This window comes from Pelodiscus sinensis, chromosome 3, assembly GCF_052426305.1.
Source record: "Pelodiscus sinensis isolate ZL-2025 chromosome 3, ASM5242630v1, whole genome shotgun sequence".
Lineage (NCBI taxonomy): Eukaryota > Metazoa > Chordata > Testudines > Trionychidae > Pelodiscus > Pelodiscus sinensis.
In genome coordinates, this window is record NC_143054.1 from 133,818,626 (window position 1) to 133,837,049 (window position 18,424).

At 37.9% G+C, this 18,424-nt stretch overlaps 1 protein-coding gene across 3 annotated transcripts in view; it reads left to right on the top strand.

The window, feature by feature from the left end:
* Positions 1–18,424, top strand: part of SDCCAG8 (SHH signaling and ciliogenesis regulator SDCCAG8) — a 157,679-nt gene that overhangs the window by 80,903 nt on the left and 58,352 nt on the right. For 2 of the 3 annotated variants that reach the window (XM_075924862.2, XM_075924861.2), the window contains exons 14-15: positions 11,733–11,860; positions 14,331–14,439. In XM_075924862.2, coding sequence (XP_075780977.2) covers positions 11,733–11,860; positions 14,331–14,439 — 237 coding nt within the window. Of the gene's footprint in view, positions 1–1,189; positions 2,744–11,732; positions 11,861–14,330; positions 14,440–18,424 lie in introns of those variants that run through there. The other variant, XM_089777373.1, reaches the window with a different exon arrangement.

Here is an 18,424-nt window from a genome sequence, read left to right on the forward strand (position 1 = left end):
ACTTTGAATTAATTCAATCGTTTTTTGTATAACTATTGGGAATGGAGTAACATGATTTTTTTTATTTAAAAAGCGTGTTTCAGAAGAATGCATGTAAGTCTGTTAGACTGTATACTAGTTTTGAAATTAGCTGATTCTGATTTACGTTAGAGACACCACACTTGTTTCCTCTAGTAAGCGGAAGGATCATTTTAAGGAAGTGGCAAATATGTTTTCTCTCTAAAGTTCTGATTTTTCTAATGCTAATCTTAACCATTTTGAAAGCTGCACTGTGCTTTTTAAAATTACAACCAATTATTTTCTCTCTCATCAGTAGCAATATTTCTCTCACCTACATAAGCGTCCAATTTTGAAATCATTATCATCGTGGACCTAAAGGATTGGCCACTCACTGAAGTCTGACAAAACCTTCATTCATTTGACTAGTTGCAGGATTGGACACATAGTTTTGTAAAATTTGACACTTAGGAACATCATCCTACATGTTATCTCTTACATAAAATGCTTCCACAGGAAGAAAAATTACCTGGAAATGTCTACAGCTTTGGCTGTTTCATTGGTCTTACACATCCTCATATCAGTCCATTAAAGCCAGTGTGATTGATTAGAGGGCCAGCAGCAAGAGTTAAATTGCTGAGCTCAACTAACATGCTGCTATTCCTTGTCACTCTGCTTCTGGCATTTTGAAATTCTAAGAGCGCTTTTGCAGAATGTAGAAGGAGGAGGCCTGACTTCTTCCCCTGGCTGGCTTTGACAATTGTTCTGCAGTGTGTGAATCACAAAGTAGGAGGTGGGGAAGAATAAAAGTGGCTATGTCACTAGGTGGGCTGTTGCTGTGTGCTCCTCTCACCCCTCGGGTTGCTGTCTACAGATTTCTAACATTTTTCTCCTCCATGTAGCACTCTAGAGGAAAAAATAAGGACCCCCAGAAATAAAAAGGGGGAAGAATCATTAGATCAGAGAACAGAATAGTCTGTCAGCAGATGATGTACTGATATTAAATTCATCTATGTTTATATTAACTTGTCAAAATACTGTACAGGACTTGAATTTTTTTAACTTTGAACCAAATTCAGACCTAATGTGAACACATCTAATTCAGTTTCAACTAATGAAGTTATATTTGCCTACATAGATCCTAAATTTATCCCTGAAAGTTTAACACTTGATTTTTTTTTTCTTCCTGTAGGATGCTGAATAAAATGCTTGCTTCATTATAATTACAGATCTTGAAAAAAGTTTTTAAAAGCATTTTGGTACAATTTTTCCTTTTTGTTGAATTAGTTTTCTCTTTTCTTAAAGAACACCTGAATTACATGTTGTGAAGCTGAAGAATATTAGTTATTCCAGAAGAATGAAGAATGAGACTGACTAGTTAATAAATTAGTCTATGTGGTTATCAGAATCTGTTTATGAATGGAGGGAGGATTGCATTATAGCTACACGTAATGAATCCTGTTGACAATATGATGTTTATCTCTGTCCTGACCCAATTTTTTTATATTTTTTCTAGTTTTATGTTCAAATAGTACCATAATAAAGAGATGGATATGCATATTGCACAAGAACAAAGTGAGAGTATAAGTGAGAATATTATGTTTTCAGGCTTTAGTTTAATAAACAATTATTTTAAAAGTGTTGTAATTTTAACATCTCTTTACAAGAGCTTAGAAGAACAATTATTTCCAATTATTTGAAAGAAATAATGATACTATATGTTAAAAGTAATATAACAATTGATATAGGCCATTTTTGGATATTTAAAATAATTTGATTGTGAACGTGTCTTGCTGTTTCTTTCTCCCTTACTCAGTTTTAGTAAATACTTTTGCCTCACCTATTTATTCTCTGCAACACAGATTTTCTTTTAAGATGGAATTTAGTATTTTGGTTCAATTGTAAATCTTCTATTTATTAAGCATTGGCTATTTTATTTTTGTATATAGAAAAATATTTAAAGCATTGTACCAATTTTATATATATATAAAAAAGTACAGACATTTATGAACAAAGACAAATTAGCTATTGTTCTGAATATGATTGTTAAAATAGTCTTATTTTACCTCTGCTTTATTGTTTTCCTATACCCAAAAGTAATTTTCACAAATACATCACTGTATAGAACTTCTTATTCTACTGGTTAGCAGCAGTAGATTTAAATCCATACCGACAGTTCATTTGACAATGACCTTGAGGGGCTTTGCTTCTTGAAGAAGAAAGCAGAAGCTTGCAGTAAACAAAGTTCACTTCTGACAGATGGATTGAATGACAGAAAGGTTGCGAGTGCCAGAATAGCCCTGGCAGAGGAGGAAATGTTCAGTGGAATCCAACAGGAGAGGAGGTGTGAACAGGTGCAGGGTTGCTGACGGAAGGGGAACCAGATGGAAGGAGCCAGAGCCAGTTTATTTAAAGGAAAAGGCAGAAAACACTGAAAGCCTGTGCAATCGGTGGCTAAAAGTGTGTATGGAAGAAGGTAAAAATTCACAAAGCAAAACTGCACAGTGGGATATCTAGCACTTAGCATAATGGTACTAATGTGTGAGTTTTGTTTGAAAGTTGATATTAAAATACATTATACCTTGCGCTTCACAGAGCAAAGTATAGATATTTGAAATCTGGTTTTAAAAATGCTTGACAGATATTGCCTGACCATTATTTGTAATACTTAGGGCTCACAAGTTACAATTAGAGTAATGTTAAGACTGCCACAAACTAACCAAAGTAAAAAAAAAAAAAACAACAACTGAGCTATGAAACTAGATTCCCATTCTTAATTCCTGACATTGGTGTGCCAGTGTGCCTAAGTCTTGCAGAACGTAAGAGGTCAATCATCTACTGTCATCTGTAATACCTGTGCATTATCATTGTGCTTAAGTACTGTGGAAGTTTTGCCTTTGGATCTCTCTGCTTTTATTGTTTTTGGTCACATGCTTAATGCTAGTGTGCAATTTGCTAACTTTTATTTCAGGACAAGTAAAGGATTTTGGCTTATCCCTTCCAGAAAAATAAAATATTTTCCTCTCTCAAATGATAGCATTATTTTCATTGCTTTATGTAGTCACACCACTCAATTTCTGCTTATGGGTTTGATCTTTTGAGTTCCTTTTGTCTTTAATGGTAATTGAGGACCATTGGCACCTTGTAGAATCAGGCCTTGGAATAATCTCGGCCAGAAGTTATTTACTGAAGCTCTGTTTCAAAGTAACATTGGTGAAAAGTCCAAGAAAGCACCAACCTCTCAAACCATCACGTCAAGAAAAAGCCTTCCAAACTTGTTTTAATGTTGTAAATGGAAATTATGTACACATACAATAAATTGCTTCAGTAGTAATCAAAGCATTTTTAAAAGTTTCTGATTTGATTGCTCATCATTCTTACAAAGAATGTGTTGTGTATATCCATATTTTAAAAATAAATAAAAAATAAAGGGAAGTGAGGAAATAGAGTGTGTGTGGAGGGTGGGGGGAACCCATTCAAAATGGAAGGCATGTTACAATAATTTTGTGGGCACAATCCACTTTTTCAAATTGGGCATAACCCCCTTCTTCAGATGACATCATCTGAAAAAGTGGGTTGTGCCAACGAAAGCTCATGATACCATCTACATGTTTTGTTAGTCTTTTAAGGTGCTACTAGACTATTCATTGTTTAAGTTTTTCAGAATACAGACTAACTCGGCTACCTCTCTGAAGCTTTTTTATATTGAAGTAGTAGGTTTTGTCTCAATTGTTAGAAGAGAATCTAGTGCTTTAAAAAAACTGTATTGTCTGAAATCTATAGACAGAACTGCTCTTGCCCGAGTAACAAAGTAAAGAGTATTAAGGGCTTTTGTGCACTGCTCATTTGATATACCTAAATCTGACCTTAAGGAATCTCCTATATGGGTGAAAAGTGATTCAGGTTCTGTCCCCATAGAATACTTCAGCTCTCTTAGGGCATTACCAAGGTTTCCAGTTGATAACTTTTTAGTTGTTGTGATGTTTACAGCTATGTACTATGATAGAAGTTTTCAACTTTTTTTTCATTTGCAGATCACTAAGAAATTTCAGATATATTTGTGGACACTTTTGAAATGTTACATGTAGTCTGCAGACCTTATTAGGAAGTGTAGCAAGACCTCAGACTCATTTAATATCACATCTGTCATATTGTTGGAGTCTTGAATGGATTCAGGTTTTTATCTGTGGGTGCAGAACTGCAGAGCTCTCCTGGGAACTGCAAAAATGAAAGGAATAGAACATGGAGCTGCCACTCTCAGGAGCCAGCACCCTCTGCCTGCAGCTTTTTCAGTGTGGGTATGGTACCCTAACAATCACTCACTGGGGTAGGCCCCATGCTCACTGGCATGGCCCTAGACAGGAGATACAGACAGCTGCTTAAATGAATTACATTTGGACAAATACAAAAAAACATTTTAAAGCCACAATCTTAGTTTAAATTTTGTTATGCTTTTAGTCAAAATTATTCTCTTTAGTTATGTCTGTATTACTCAAGTATAAGAGCCTGTGAAATAAAGTTTGTCAGTGTGCTGTAAAATAACAGATGAACTTTCAGTGTTGGCTGAATTATACAGGGCAAGTTGGAACTCCCCCAAAGTTTAGGATATTATAAAAATGCAGATATTATTTGAATACTATTGTAGTAAGCACATGGTACTGTTGTGTCCTTCGTTAGGAATGGTTGTATTGAATGCTTTAATGTGGAAAAAGTGATTGTGGGATAATTTGTCAGGTTGCCTGAGGATAATCAGTTGTCTAAATTTGGAAATTTGTCAAAGTTTAACTCGAATTGCTCAGAATAAAGTGGGGTGACACTTGAATACTTGCAGTTAAGAGGATTTGTTCTGCTTTGTTATATTAAAGACAGTGTATTTGAACATTTTTAAATGAGCCTGAAACATATTTAAAATACATCAGTAAGCGGAATACCTTATTTAGGTTCTGAATGTAATCCCACACTAATTTAAGACTAGTGCAGCTTCATTGACTTCACTGGAATTACTCCTGATTCTCATTGGTATGAGATCAGAATCAGGTATTATTATAGAAAGCTATGTCAGGATCCATTGCTAAAACAGCTGCTGGCTATAGACCAATCAAAATAATAATTTATAAAATAACCTCTAAGCATAAATGCTCTGGAATAGAGCAGTCTGCATGCTATCAGTAACAATCACTGAAAAGCACCTAATAAATGTATCAGTTCATAAATCCACAGGTCAGTGAAACTTTTGACCAAATAAGTACATCTTAAAGCTATTAAAGAGTCTGCTAGCTGGAGTCAGTTTCAGATGTGCCCTCTTATTGAGAACACCTTGCAACCAATTGTAGAGAGTCCATGGCAAATTGCTTGCAGAAACACAGAGAGAGCAACCCAGGATGTAACTGCCATGAAGGGTAATCCTTTAAATCACAATGAGATTTTAAAAAGTAATGACATGGCAATAATGGTTTTTTGAGTGTTGCGAATTTTATACAGTACGAGTACGCATACACATGCATTGATCTGCCCCCCTTCTAAGGTCCTTTTAATTTGAAAAATAGATGTTTAACATCAAATATAAGTATTACATTTACTACTTTATGTAAGTATAATGATCATCCCTGAAATTCAGTTTTACCATTTACAATCCATAGTATCTGAGGTCCCTCTGGTAGTTTCTATTCTAAACAGAGAAATACTGTGGGATCTAAGATAACAATGTGTGGGTAATTGAGAATAGATGTGGCCAACATTAAAAAATAACTATGGTATTAAGAAAAATGGAAATGGAGTGGCATATTTGGAAATGATTTTAGAGGTTTTAGATTAACCAAGAGAACAAGTTAAGTCCATGTTTAAGATGAATGCCTCCTTCATGTATGGTAACATCCTTCTAACTTTTGAAACCCCAAATCCTAATGCTTTAATATCCAAATAAGTTGTAAAGAAGCTTCATGCTTGCCCTTCTACTGACAACATAGTTGTAATATGAAAATAGATTAGTGAAGCATGGAGGGGTGGAAATTTGTGGGAAATTGTCATTTTTTTTATATCGGTCCTTATACTGCTGTAATCACCATAGTTGAATGATTTCTGGTAGTGGATTAATTAATGTGATTGATTAACATTGCTTTTATCTTCCCCCAGGAAGTGAGGCTATGCCTACACTGCACTGTTCTTCCGGAAAAAGCTACACAAATTGCAAACTGCAATTTGCATAGCTTTTTCTGCCTCTCCCCCCCCCCCCCCCCTTTTTTTTTTTTTTTTTTTGGAAGAGGCTTTTCCGACATTTGGCCCATCTATACTGGGCCAAATGTCAGAAAAAAAACATTTTTTGAAACATCCCTTCTTCCTCGTAAAACGAGCTTTACAGGGATGCCAAAAAAGCATGTCTGCTCTTCCGAAAAAAAATTCAGAAGAGCAGATGCTTTCCCTGGACATGGCAAAGTTTTTCCGGGATACCTCTGGTATCATGGAAAAACTCTGCAGCGTAGACATAGCCTGAGTATTGTGTGTAGCGAAGGGTTTTGTTTAGGGATTTTTATTTTATTTTTTAATGTACATGCTGCTATGTGTTTATGCTAGAAAAGGCAAGGTCAAAGTAGTGTTATTTTCCTTTGGAGATGAAAGTACTTAGGTTTGCCCCATATTTATTCTCTATATGGACTAATATGTTTGCGACACACAATGCCTGTTAGCTCATAGATTCCATCCAGTTCATGATTTGTTTCTTAATATTTAATTTCTAGTGTTCAATGCTGTAGTTGATCTCATACAGTATTCCCATTGAATACAGTGGGAAATCTATGTACAGAGTGACTGCAGGAATATTATTCAGTTAAAACTGGTTAATACAACTTTTTTCAAATTATGAATACGGATTGCAATTTCCTAATCACAATTTGTTTGCTACCCAATATGGCTGGGCTATGTTCAGACCATTATCTGGCTTTAAAACAAAAATTCCCAAACTGTGGTATGTGGAGCACATGCTGGTGATTCGCAGAAAATGAGTTGATTGTATGCTGTTCCTCCTCTCCATTTCCAGCTGCTAAATTGAATTGAGACATTTAAATGCAATAAATACCTCCTGAATATATTCACTTGTATCAAAACAAATGTTACAATTGCCAGGGTGTTGTCTATAAGAATGGGAGAAAAAGTGGTCTGTGGAACTTCAGTGGGAAGACAAGAGGTTCATGAGACAATCTGTATTAAAATGTGATCCACATCGTGAAACATTTGTGAATTCCTCTTGTAAAAGGCTTCCCCCTGCCCCCCTTCAGCACACGTTTTAGTGTCTGAGAATTAAAAAGCTCATCTTTCAAGTGTTCACTCATATGAGTGGTTCAAATTTAAAGAAATTAGTATACCTTTTGTTTGAAACAAAAACTAATTTAAAACAAAAACAAAACTAGTGTTCCTGGTATTTTTATAGTAAAAGTACAGAACATGTACAGGTTGACCCTCTCTAGTCTGGCAACATCCGTGGTCCAACATGATTTTAGGTAGCTGTATGTCCACTTACATGAGTATGACCAATTTTCCCACAGTACTGTAAAGTTTTACAGCTGCCACTCCTGGCTTTCAGTATTTTGTTATCTAGCTCTAATTTACCACTTAATGTCTTCTAAGAGTCCAGCAAGCAGAGGAAGTGTTGGTTATGCTGCTAAGTGTAAGCATGTTTTTTTATGCTTTATCTACTTTCCTGTGCCAATACAGTAAAATTGTATGAAGAGAGCTGATAAGCCCTAGGTAGGTGTAGGCAAAGAGTGGGGAACCCTTTTTTGGGGGGGAGCGACTGACCCACAGAAAAATCAGTCAGAGCTGGGCACACAAGTAAAAAACCCTCACTGTGGCCCCCACTGAGAAGGAGAAAGACATTCCCACACAAATCAGAGCCTAGTGGGGACCAGTCTAGTAGATTTTTAATACTACAGCTCTGCAGGGAGTGGGGTGGAATGGAGCACCAGCATGGCTCCCCAGTGCTGGTGGGCGGGGAGGGCTGAGCCTTGGGGGACAGATCCAGGCAAACCTAAGGTTCCCCACCTTGGTGTAGGCTTATATATAGTGTATCTGCACAGTCATAAATTATTAAGTAGCATTGCTCCATTTATTTGTTGCAAATAAAGAGATACCCATTTGCTACAATTTTGAACTCCCGTTGTTTGGCGCATTCTCTGGTTTGACACCTGTGAGGGCCCAATGGTGCTGGACTAGAAAGGTTCAACCCGTACATGATCTGACTTTGCTTTGAAGTCCCTTCAATCTCTGCCCTCATCTGGTGACAGTCTAATTCCTTAAAAACAGTGACATGCATAAACAGAAAATATTTCTGAGTTGAAAATAGTTAATATTTGTATGGGGGAGAAGATCATTATTGGTAAATCACATCATGTTTCTGTACCTCAGTTTGCACGTCTGTGAAATGAGATACTGATTCTTGTCTCCTTTGCAAAGTGATTTGAGATCTATAGATGAAAAGCACTGTGTTAAGAGCTAGCTTTCTTTAAAGAAGAAAGGCTGTTTTTGTCATTAAAGTACATATTTATTTTTCTCTTGAGAGATAATTACATTTCAATGGCATTAGCTCTGATTTTGGTGTCAGGAATTGATGAATGTAGTAGTTTCTTGATTATCTTAAGGCTTGTCCACCAAGATAAAAGAAATACATACTATGAGTTTCATCTTTACTAGCATTAGGGTCAGTCTGTAACATTTTGTTCCTATTTTCTGTGAGCAAGACAGAGGATGCTGTTTGATTTTCATTTTGTTCCTCCTTAAAGACTCATTGTTCTTTAATATTACTTCATTTTCTGACAGCAAGACAGTTCAGGAACATCTTTTATATTCAAGTTCTTACTAAGATTGTACTATGGAAACAATACAAAGTACAGTGGACAAGATGTGCCTGTTTACTGGCTGCTTCCCGTAGAGAGATTTGGTGCAATTTTCAGCTGTCTTAGGCAGTTATGAACTTAAGTGTTATTGAAAGTTAATGGAAATTAAGTTTAAGTGCCGGACTCACATTAGAAAATGACACACAGGAGCCTAAGCAATTTAAGTGCTTTAGAAAAATCTATGCATTGTGCATGAAGGAGATACTTACTCTTCCAGGGATAATGAGGACCACAGGTCTTAGTGTCCTTACCCATCTCTGATGGGCATTATGTAGAGACAGTATTTGCATCCCTTTCACAAGTTTCATGCTACTGTCAGTGTTTGCATTCCATGGTCCTTGCCAGAAACGTGAACTAACACTGTGTCTGTGCCTGGCCCTCCTTGAATGCCCGGGGCTTTGGCACAATATAGTATAATGTGATTTAAAAAAAAAGTTTCTGCTTTCAAAGCAAGGAATGTGACTATCATGAGGTATATTTTATTATAAAATGTTTCTATGACAAAACATGTATTTTTTTCTCAACTTTTCTTTTTCTCTTTCCCATCAGATAAAACGTCTTCTGTGTGTCACATCAGGCCCTATCCACCTCAGGCAAAGTTCTCACTGCCTTTAAGGGGAGTTTTGCCTGCGGTCAGACTGCAACATTAGGTCCAGGAATCAGAGTGTAATGTAACCCACCCACAACTGATATTGCTTTGGCATAAATGTAAGGAAGAAGATGTAACATTGTGCATGTCATGCTGAGACATTGTAATATCTCAGATGGGTTATTAGGCATAAAGCCAAAGGTTAAGTGTAACAGCCAAATGACGTGTGGCACTATCCTTATGTGACCCATTCCAAGAACGGTCTTATTTTATAGTCCAATGCAATAAGTAATATCACTTTGAATAATAAAATGATTTATTAAATTGTATTTTCAGGGTATTCTGAAGCCAATTAAAATAGTTGCAACAGGACTGTAAAATGCTTTTTAAACCTAGGATAAATCCTTATATACATGAGCACATTCAAATTTTATGGTAGGGTAGCTGTAGATCCAATCTTTGCCGTGGTTCATAGCAGAACTAAAGCCTTTTGCTTTATCTCATATGCATATATTCTGTTAGGTCAAGCAAAGATAGCATGGGTGTGTGTCAAAGAAAAAGTTTGCATGGCATGTGGTAACTTGACATTTATTTTGACTCTGTAGTGATTATCACATCTTTTAGTCAAGTAAATTGCTAGCAAACTTGTATCTTCAGACCTTAATATGAGAACTGGCAATTAGTCACCTGCATAGAGCCTTACTGTATAAACCGTTAATGTTTACACGTGCAGGATCAGTCCCCTGTGACGTTAACTCTTCCCTGTGAGGTACTGGATGTCCTCATTTAGAACCCTGTGAATTTCTTTTTTTTTTTTATCATTTCTCATTTGTTGTGGGAAAGGTTGAGTCCTGGTCCTAGGGAGATGGAATGCCCATGAGCAAGGAGGTTGAGTTCTGTCTCTGGAGGTGTAATTGGGAAGCCTGGTAGTGCGTGTCAAGTCTTGTCCCCAGGAGGTGTGTGTGCAGGTTCCCAGGCTTGTGCATGGATGCAAGAATTTCCTGCAAGAGTAATGCTGTCCCATACTCACCCCGCAGCAGCAGCTCCTGTGCTGAGGGGCTGAATCAGCTCTCTGCTCTGAACACCAAGTCTCAATGTCACTTACTCAAATGTTCCCTCTCCTGTTTTGAAGCAAACCTGAGTGGAACTGTGACCTCGTTGACAAGGCACAGGGTCCAGTCCCACAGTACAGGAGCTGCTGCAAGGTTAAGTTCTTTCTTCTATTTTGTTTTCAGAAGTTACTTTTTGTTTGATTTCATGTTGCAGTATTTCATACTTACAAACCCACAGGGTTTTACCTTCATCTTCTGTTGATTTAAATTAATTGTGGAAGCTTTTCTTCTGTTTGGATGCTTAAGCAAGCTCATTAAGTTTTTTAGAATAGCTATAATGTGAGCAGTGTGAAAACTTGCCATTGACTCAATTCCCACTGATTTGACTGGGATTTGAATTCATTTCAGGATCAGGTCCCTAAACTTTATCACTAGATGAAATATATAACAGTTATAAGAGAGAACAGATAAATCGCAAAAGGCAAATTGACTCTTAAGGGAGGCTTTCTTATCGTAGAGGACTTGTTCAATATTATAAAGTATAATCCAAGAATACATGGGTTCTTCTCTGGACAAGGGAATCCTTTTTCACTCAGAAAATAGGTCCTGCTTTTTTGCCCATCTTCTATTAGCCAATGAGTTGTGTTTGTCATTGTAAGAGGTTGACATGTTCATCTTCAAGTTTGTGTGTGGGGGGGAGGGAATGTTTTAGGTATAAAGATATACCAGATTTTTAAAAATTATTAGCTGAACTATCCACTTTTGTTTTTGACTACTCTGTAGAGTAGTACAGGCAGTCCCCAGGTTACATGGATCCGACTTACATCGGATCCCTACTTACAAACGGGGTGAGGCAACCCCGCACTAGCTGCTTCCCCCCAGCAGACCAGGGAGACGCGAAACTAGCGCCCCCCCCCCAGCAGACTAGGGAGACGCGGAGCTAGCGCCCCCCCCCCAGCAGACCAGGGAGACGCGGAGCGGCTTTTCTCAGCAGACACCTCAGCTTGAGAATAAAGGACTGAGGGAAGTGAGGTGTGGGAGAATAAAACTGAGCTCTGGAGAAATGTTTGGCTAGAGTTTCCCCTACAATATGTACCAGTTCCGACTTACATACAAATTCAACTTAAGAACAAACAGTCCCTATCTTGTACGTAACCCGGGGATTGCCTGTATATGTTTTTAAATTTGTTTCCTATTGTGTTTTTATAGGTTGGAGAAAGAAAGTATTCAGCATAGCTTTAGCAACGAAGCAAAGACCCGAGCCCTTCAGGCACAGCAAAGAGAGCAGGAGCTGACACAGAAGATGCAGCAAATGGAGGCCCAGCATGATAAAACTGGTAGGTGGTAGGGAAAGATTAGAGCCTGGGCACTCACTCACAAGCCAGGCCCACGCCTTACTGTGAAATGACATCAGGAACACCTGTAACCTTTGGCTGGCCGAAGGGAGCAGATGCTAACTACACCGGAGATTCCGAATTACATATTAGTTAGCGTTTAAAAGAGAAAATGGAAAGTATTGCCCACTGTCTGTTGATTTCAGAGTGCTGCTCTCACATCTGTTGCACCATCTGGATTATGAGTTTATTTACCTGTGTTCAAGAAACGTAAAGCTGAGAGAGACCACAACAAAGTAGAAAAACAAAGGGCTTGTTTTTGGCTGGATTTTCAGGCACACATGTTATATAAAGAAAATAGCATCAGAAGCTCTGCGGGAAATGCTCTGAGCTTATAGTTAAAGTCTCCTGAATAGCATTGAACAGTTCCCACAGTACACACATTATAGCTACTCTAAAAGCTTAATGAGTTTGCTTCAGCATCCAAACTGGAGAAAAGCTTTAACCATTAATCGGTTCTTAATTCACTGTCGCAGCTGGATGTAATTCACTGGCTCCAAATTGATATGTTCCTTTATTTAATCTTTGCAGCCTCAAACATTTTTAGCATTAGTATGTTTTTCCCCCAGTCTAGAACAAGGATGTTTAATCCTTTGCATTCTTCAAGTTCTCACAACTGTAGTTTAAATTTACTAATATATGGCATTGACCATATCTAGCAGCTTGGCTGGAAGCAGATATCCTTCAACACACTGCTTTAGCTGACCAATAATTTGTAACCTTTAATCTAAAAAGGACTTCTAGAATGTGCAGTTTCATTTGTTCACAATCAACATATTTAGCCGGTCCTTGTAATGCTCAGTGTTTATGAATGGCATTAGGCAAAATAAGGCAGTGATAATGCCATATTTAATACTTAACCAATTACATTAACAAAGGCTCAAATTCTAGCTCTTAGACCCTATGGAATGCTATGATAGGGGAAATCTATGCCAGAGTGGAGGGAGGTACAATAACTTTGCAGAACATGATGCCTACCATTTTTCTGGGGAAAATACATACACTAGCTATCCCTTATAATATCTCAAGACAAGAGATAGCTGGCATTCCTCCACAGCCAGTGCTAGCTGGTACAAGAGGTGGTGGGCCCACATCCACCATCTGTCCTACATAGACATACCTCCTGCTGTGTTGTCACTGGTACTAGCGGGTTTTGCTTTGTATTAGGAAAGTACAAACAGCTGCATTATGACTGGCATCTATAAAAAGTTGAGAGAGGAAAAAGAGCTCTCTGTTTTCTTTCTCCACTCTATTCAGCATATCTGCATATTAGCATCCTGGCCCGTAAGATATTGTTTAATTTGAGTATATTAAAACAAGATTGAATGTGTAAGCTTTATAGCTCTAGTAAGAGTGGGCTGAGTTGAAAAAATGGTCATTTTTGTACACAAAAATATCTGATATTATGTATCTATGCATTATAGAGGATATTATATACTACTACTGTAAGTTGGTTACAGATGAAATGATTACAGTACTCTAGTCATAATTGTATAAAATGTATTTCATTATATGTAATTTATTAAATATGACGGAACAACACAAACGTATTATTTACAATTTCAGGAAAAATTTTAAGATTAGAAATTTAGGGAATACAGGGTCTCTCTTCTCAAATATTGAAGACCTTGAATTTTTAGGTAGTAAGTTTTGGTCAGTAGTAACAGAAACTAATCAAAATATAATGGTGGGCTAGATGCAGTTGCCTCTGGAGATAGGTCTATGTTTCTACCTCATATTTGTCAAATGCTGGCTGTCAGACTCAAAGACCAAGGACTAAATGATCTTTTTTCTGCAAAGATGGATAGCATACCTTGGTCACTTCTGATTCTCTACCTATTGAGTAAGTAGTTGGAGGACTTCAGAGCCCAGTGTTTGCTAATCTAGTGACCCTCAAACACAACAGTCATTCTCAAATTTAAGAAAAGCAAACAAACAAGATGAATATGGCATTTATGGTAGTTTGTCACAAAAGGCTTGTTGTCCATTCTCACCTCAAATAGCCTCTTTGCTGAGTTGCCTTTGTGTGTAAGACTGCTTGCTCATCCCATCAGAAAGATGCAATAAGGGTAACTGTTCAAAACTCTGGTGGTATGAGGTGATGGCCACATTCCATTTATGATTTCAAGCGAAGTAGCGGGCACTTGGTACCTTGTAAGATTATATCCTAATGGAAAATTAAGATACATGTTTGTGAGTGTCTGAGGGAAGAAGTGGCTTTAGATTTTTCCCATTCAGAAATCCTAAAGTGTAGCTATTCTTTGGTAAATTGTGATTATGCCATTATCCCATATTCACATGCCTAGAATTTAAACCATATTTTCTTTAAAAAAAGGATGGGTGAGGGAATAAGAATATTTTAAATATTTGTATCCGAGTCCTAATTTTATAAATATAAAAATATAATTTCTAGTGAATGAACTGGATTCTTTGCTGACCTCCCAGAATACATTCATAGCAAAATTAAAGGAAGAATGTTGTACATTAGCAAGAAAGCTGGAACATGTAACAGAAAAAAACAGGTAGGTGTCATTTTTACATTAGCCTTGCTACTTAGAAAGGAGTTACTGTATTTATATTTATTATTCTCTTCCTCTAAAACTTGTCATCTGCACCTATCCCAAATCCGTTACAATGTTTACAACTTGGGAAATTAAGACGGATTTTGCCTAGGGTATTTCTGATTTTACACTTTTAAATTGATGTTTCTGTTTAAATTACTTGAACTAGTCCGATCTGCGAGATGGCATGCTATATTCTTAAGATTAATATTCTTCAGATAAGAATTAGTAAATTAACAGTCAAATTATCACAATTCTAATGTCGTTTGTTTGAAAATATGTAAAAAATAATTATTTGGTTAAAAGACTCCAAGAGGTTACCATTTTAGTCTGTAATATTAAAATCAAATGAGCAGTCCTGTGGCACTGTAGAGACTAAGAAAAATATATAGAAATGTGAGCTTTTATGGGTAAAACCTACTTCATTCTGATAGTCCTGGCCTGGGCCTGTCAGCATAGGTACCCCATGCTCCTGGAGCCGCCGTCAGTTGCGCTTCTGCTGTCAGATCTCATCACACAGGATCACAGGTGTCTGCTTCACCTGGACCTGCACCCTCTCCATCTCACGGCACGGCGGCTCTATGGTTGAACCCCACAGCACAGGCCTGTTTGGAGTAGGTTCAACACATACTTAGTAGCCAGAAGCCTTCCACCAGTCTCACATACTTGGCAAAATGGAAATGGTTCTTGTGTTAGTGCCTGCAGCACAACTTGGACCCTCTTTTTACCTCTGTTCCATAGGTGACTGCTTGGTATTGCTGGGGTGGCAAGGTCTGGAGCCCTCCTCATTCCATGTGCATCTAGGCAGCCATCTCTTGTCTTCCATCCCGGAGATGCAGACCACATGGTTTTCTTGAGCCCCCTAGTAGGGTGCTTCCTTGAAGGGGAGGGACAGGCTCCAGTCTCCGGTTTTTCACCTTGTTCTTGTTTGGGACCTCAACCTCTCTACCCTCACAGGTCCACCATTTGAGCCGTTCGTAACGTGCTCTCTCCTTTCCTGAACTAGGAGGTGGCCGTTCTGGTTGCTCTGTAACTTCGGAACCTCTATAAATGGTCTCTCAAAAAGACAATGTCCAAGCTTTGCTCTTACCCAACTTTTCTCCCAAAGGTGGTCTCCAGCTTCCTCACCAGGCAAGATAGCTTTCTTCTCATGTTCTACTATAAGCCTAATCAGAATGCCCAGGAATACTGCCTGCACTCGCTTGACATGAGGTGTGCACTGGAATTCTACATCAAAAGGATCAAATCCTTTCGTTGTTCATAGCCAGTAGTCTTACTCAATAGGCAGATTGGGTGAAGGGACAGCCAGTCTCATTGCAGCATATATCCTCCTGGGATCACCACGTTCATCCGCACTTGTCACAACCTGGCTAAGGTCCCTCTACCACCACTTTACTGTGCACTGCATATGAGCACGAGCTTTTTCATTGGCATTCCTGGTTCATATACCCTTCCAGGAAATCTATGGGGCCAGAACTAGGTTTTCAGAACATACATTTACGTCACACTATACCACAGTACAATAATCAATACAGAATCTATTCGAGGATCCATGGTCCTCGAATCAGACTCTGACTCCAACCCTTCCTCCAAGGCTTGTGAATCATTTAATTGGAGTAAGAATTCAAAGAAAGGAAAAAAGTGGTTACTCACCTTTGTAACTGTTCTCCGAGATATATTGCTCATATCTATTCCATAGCCACGTTTCCTTCCCCATTGTAGGAGCAGCAGGCACGAAAGTGCTGAGGGGCAATTAGGTTGGTAGGCTATATATGGGGTGCCAGATTGGCGCCAATCCAGAGGGCACCACAGCCAAGCCAACAGGTAGCAGCAAGGGAAAAGCGTTCTGACAGTCACGTATGCAGCGCACACACATCTAATTGGAATAAATATAAACAACACATCTCAAAGAACAACAGTTACAAAGGTGAATAACTGTTTTTTCATGTGGTGACTCCTAGTTCTTGTGTTAAGGGCAAAAGTAAATAACTTTTCCATATTCACTTTCTGTATAACTGTTATGATTTTATAGATCTCTATCATATCACCCTGTTATCTTCTTTTTAGAGCTGAAAAGTCCCATTCTTATTAATCCTTCCATATGTGGCAGCCGTTCCAAACCCCTAATCATTTTTGTTGCCCTTTTTGAACTTTTTCTAATGCCAAGATATCTTTTTGAGATTGCATGCAGTATTCAAGACGTAGGTGTACCATGGATTTATATAGATGCAATAAGATATTCTTTGTCCCTTTAATGATTCCTAACATTGTTTGTTTGGTTTCTTGAGTGCTGTGCTTTGCATGTGTTCAGAGAACTATCCACAATGACTCCAAGATCTCTCTCGAGTTGCTAGAGCTAATTTAGTCCCCATAATTTTATACATATAGTTGGGGCTATATTTTACAATATGCATTACTTTGCATTTATCAACATTAAAATTCATTCTTCATTTTGTTGCCCAGTCATCTGGTTTTGTGAGGTCCTTTAGAAGCTCTTCAGTCTGCTTTGGACTTAGGTATGTTGAGCAGTTTAATATCATCTACAGGTTGTCACCTCACTGTTCACATCTTTCTCCAGATCATATATTAATATGTTGGATAGAATTGGTTCCAGTACGGACCCCTGTGGGACACCACTAGTTAACTCTCCCCATTCTGAAAACTAACCATTTACTTCAACCCTTTGTTTCTTACCTTTTAACCAGTTACCAAGCCCTGAGCAGACTGTCTCTCTTATTCCATGATAGCTTACTTTCCTTAAAAGCCTTTGGTGAAGGACTTTGTCAGAGCTTTTTTTTTTTTAAATCTTAAATATACTCTATCCACTGGATCACTCTTATCCATATGCTTGTTGACCCCCTCAAAGAATTCTAGTAGATTAGTGAGGTATGGTTTCCTATTACAGGAAACCAACGTTGACTTTCCCCAACAAATTATGTGCATATGAATGTCTGACAATTTTGTTCTTTACTATAGTTTCAACAAATTTGTCTGATACTGAAGTTAGACTTCCCTATCTATAATTGTCAAGATCACCTCTAGAGCCTTTTTAAAAAATTGGTGTCACCTTAGCTATCCTCCAGTCATTGTGGCATTCTCAGTCTCATTGTGGCATCCTCTATTCATGCAGCATTCCCATTGTAGTAAATGATAGTTCTATATGTGGAACAACTAAAAATGAGATTCTGAATCCATGTTCTTTCTAATTTTTTCCACCTATGTGCAGAATAATTTTGCGATATGCACTGAGGCATGTGCAATGTGCACCACCAGTAGAAACATAAACCTAGCTGTAGGCACTCTAATCAGCTAGAAGGCATTTGAATCACTCTTGAGCAGCCACACAAGTGCACAGTTTACAGAGGACACTGCTCTAAAGTAGTTATATTATGGCCATTTACAGTATATTGTTACATCATGTTTACAGATAACTTTTAGGCTATAAAAAGGTTATCCTGCAAAGAATACTTTTGCGGGTCTAGCCCTGAGATTGAGTTCATATGTGGTATTAATAAAATAAGCCACTTGACTTTGCAAAAGACTGAAACTCATCAATTTGCAGAGAGACTCTACATGCTTATCCACCATTAAATTTTACTTTCAGGTCTCAGCGGAAAGAGTGTAGACTTCATGCATGCTCTCCATATGGGGAGAATTTAATCCAAAGTGAATTCAATAAGCAAAGGATTTGGAGAAGGGATTAAAAACAAATGTAATAATATAAGATGGGACATTTTAAAAAGACACTCCCCTGTTGCAAATGTCAGGCTGGTTCCTTGGGAGGCAAACAAGTAACATTTTTGCCAGCCAATCTGCTTTTCAGGTTGTCCAGCATTATAAGAGCAACATAAGAAGACGTGGCAAGAAAAGGAAGAATTCAGAGAGCTGGTAAATCTTGAAGCCATGATTGGTTGTGGGCAGAGTAATAATTTAAAATAATTGAAAT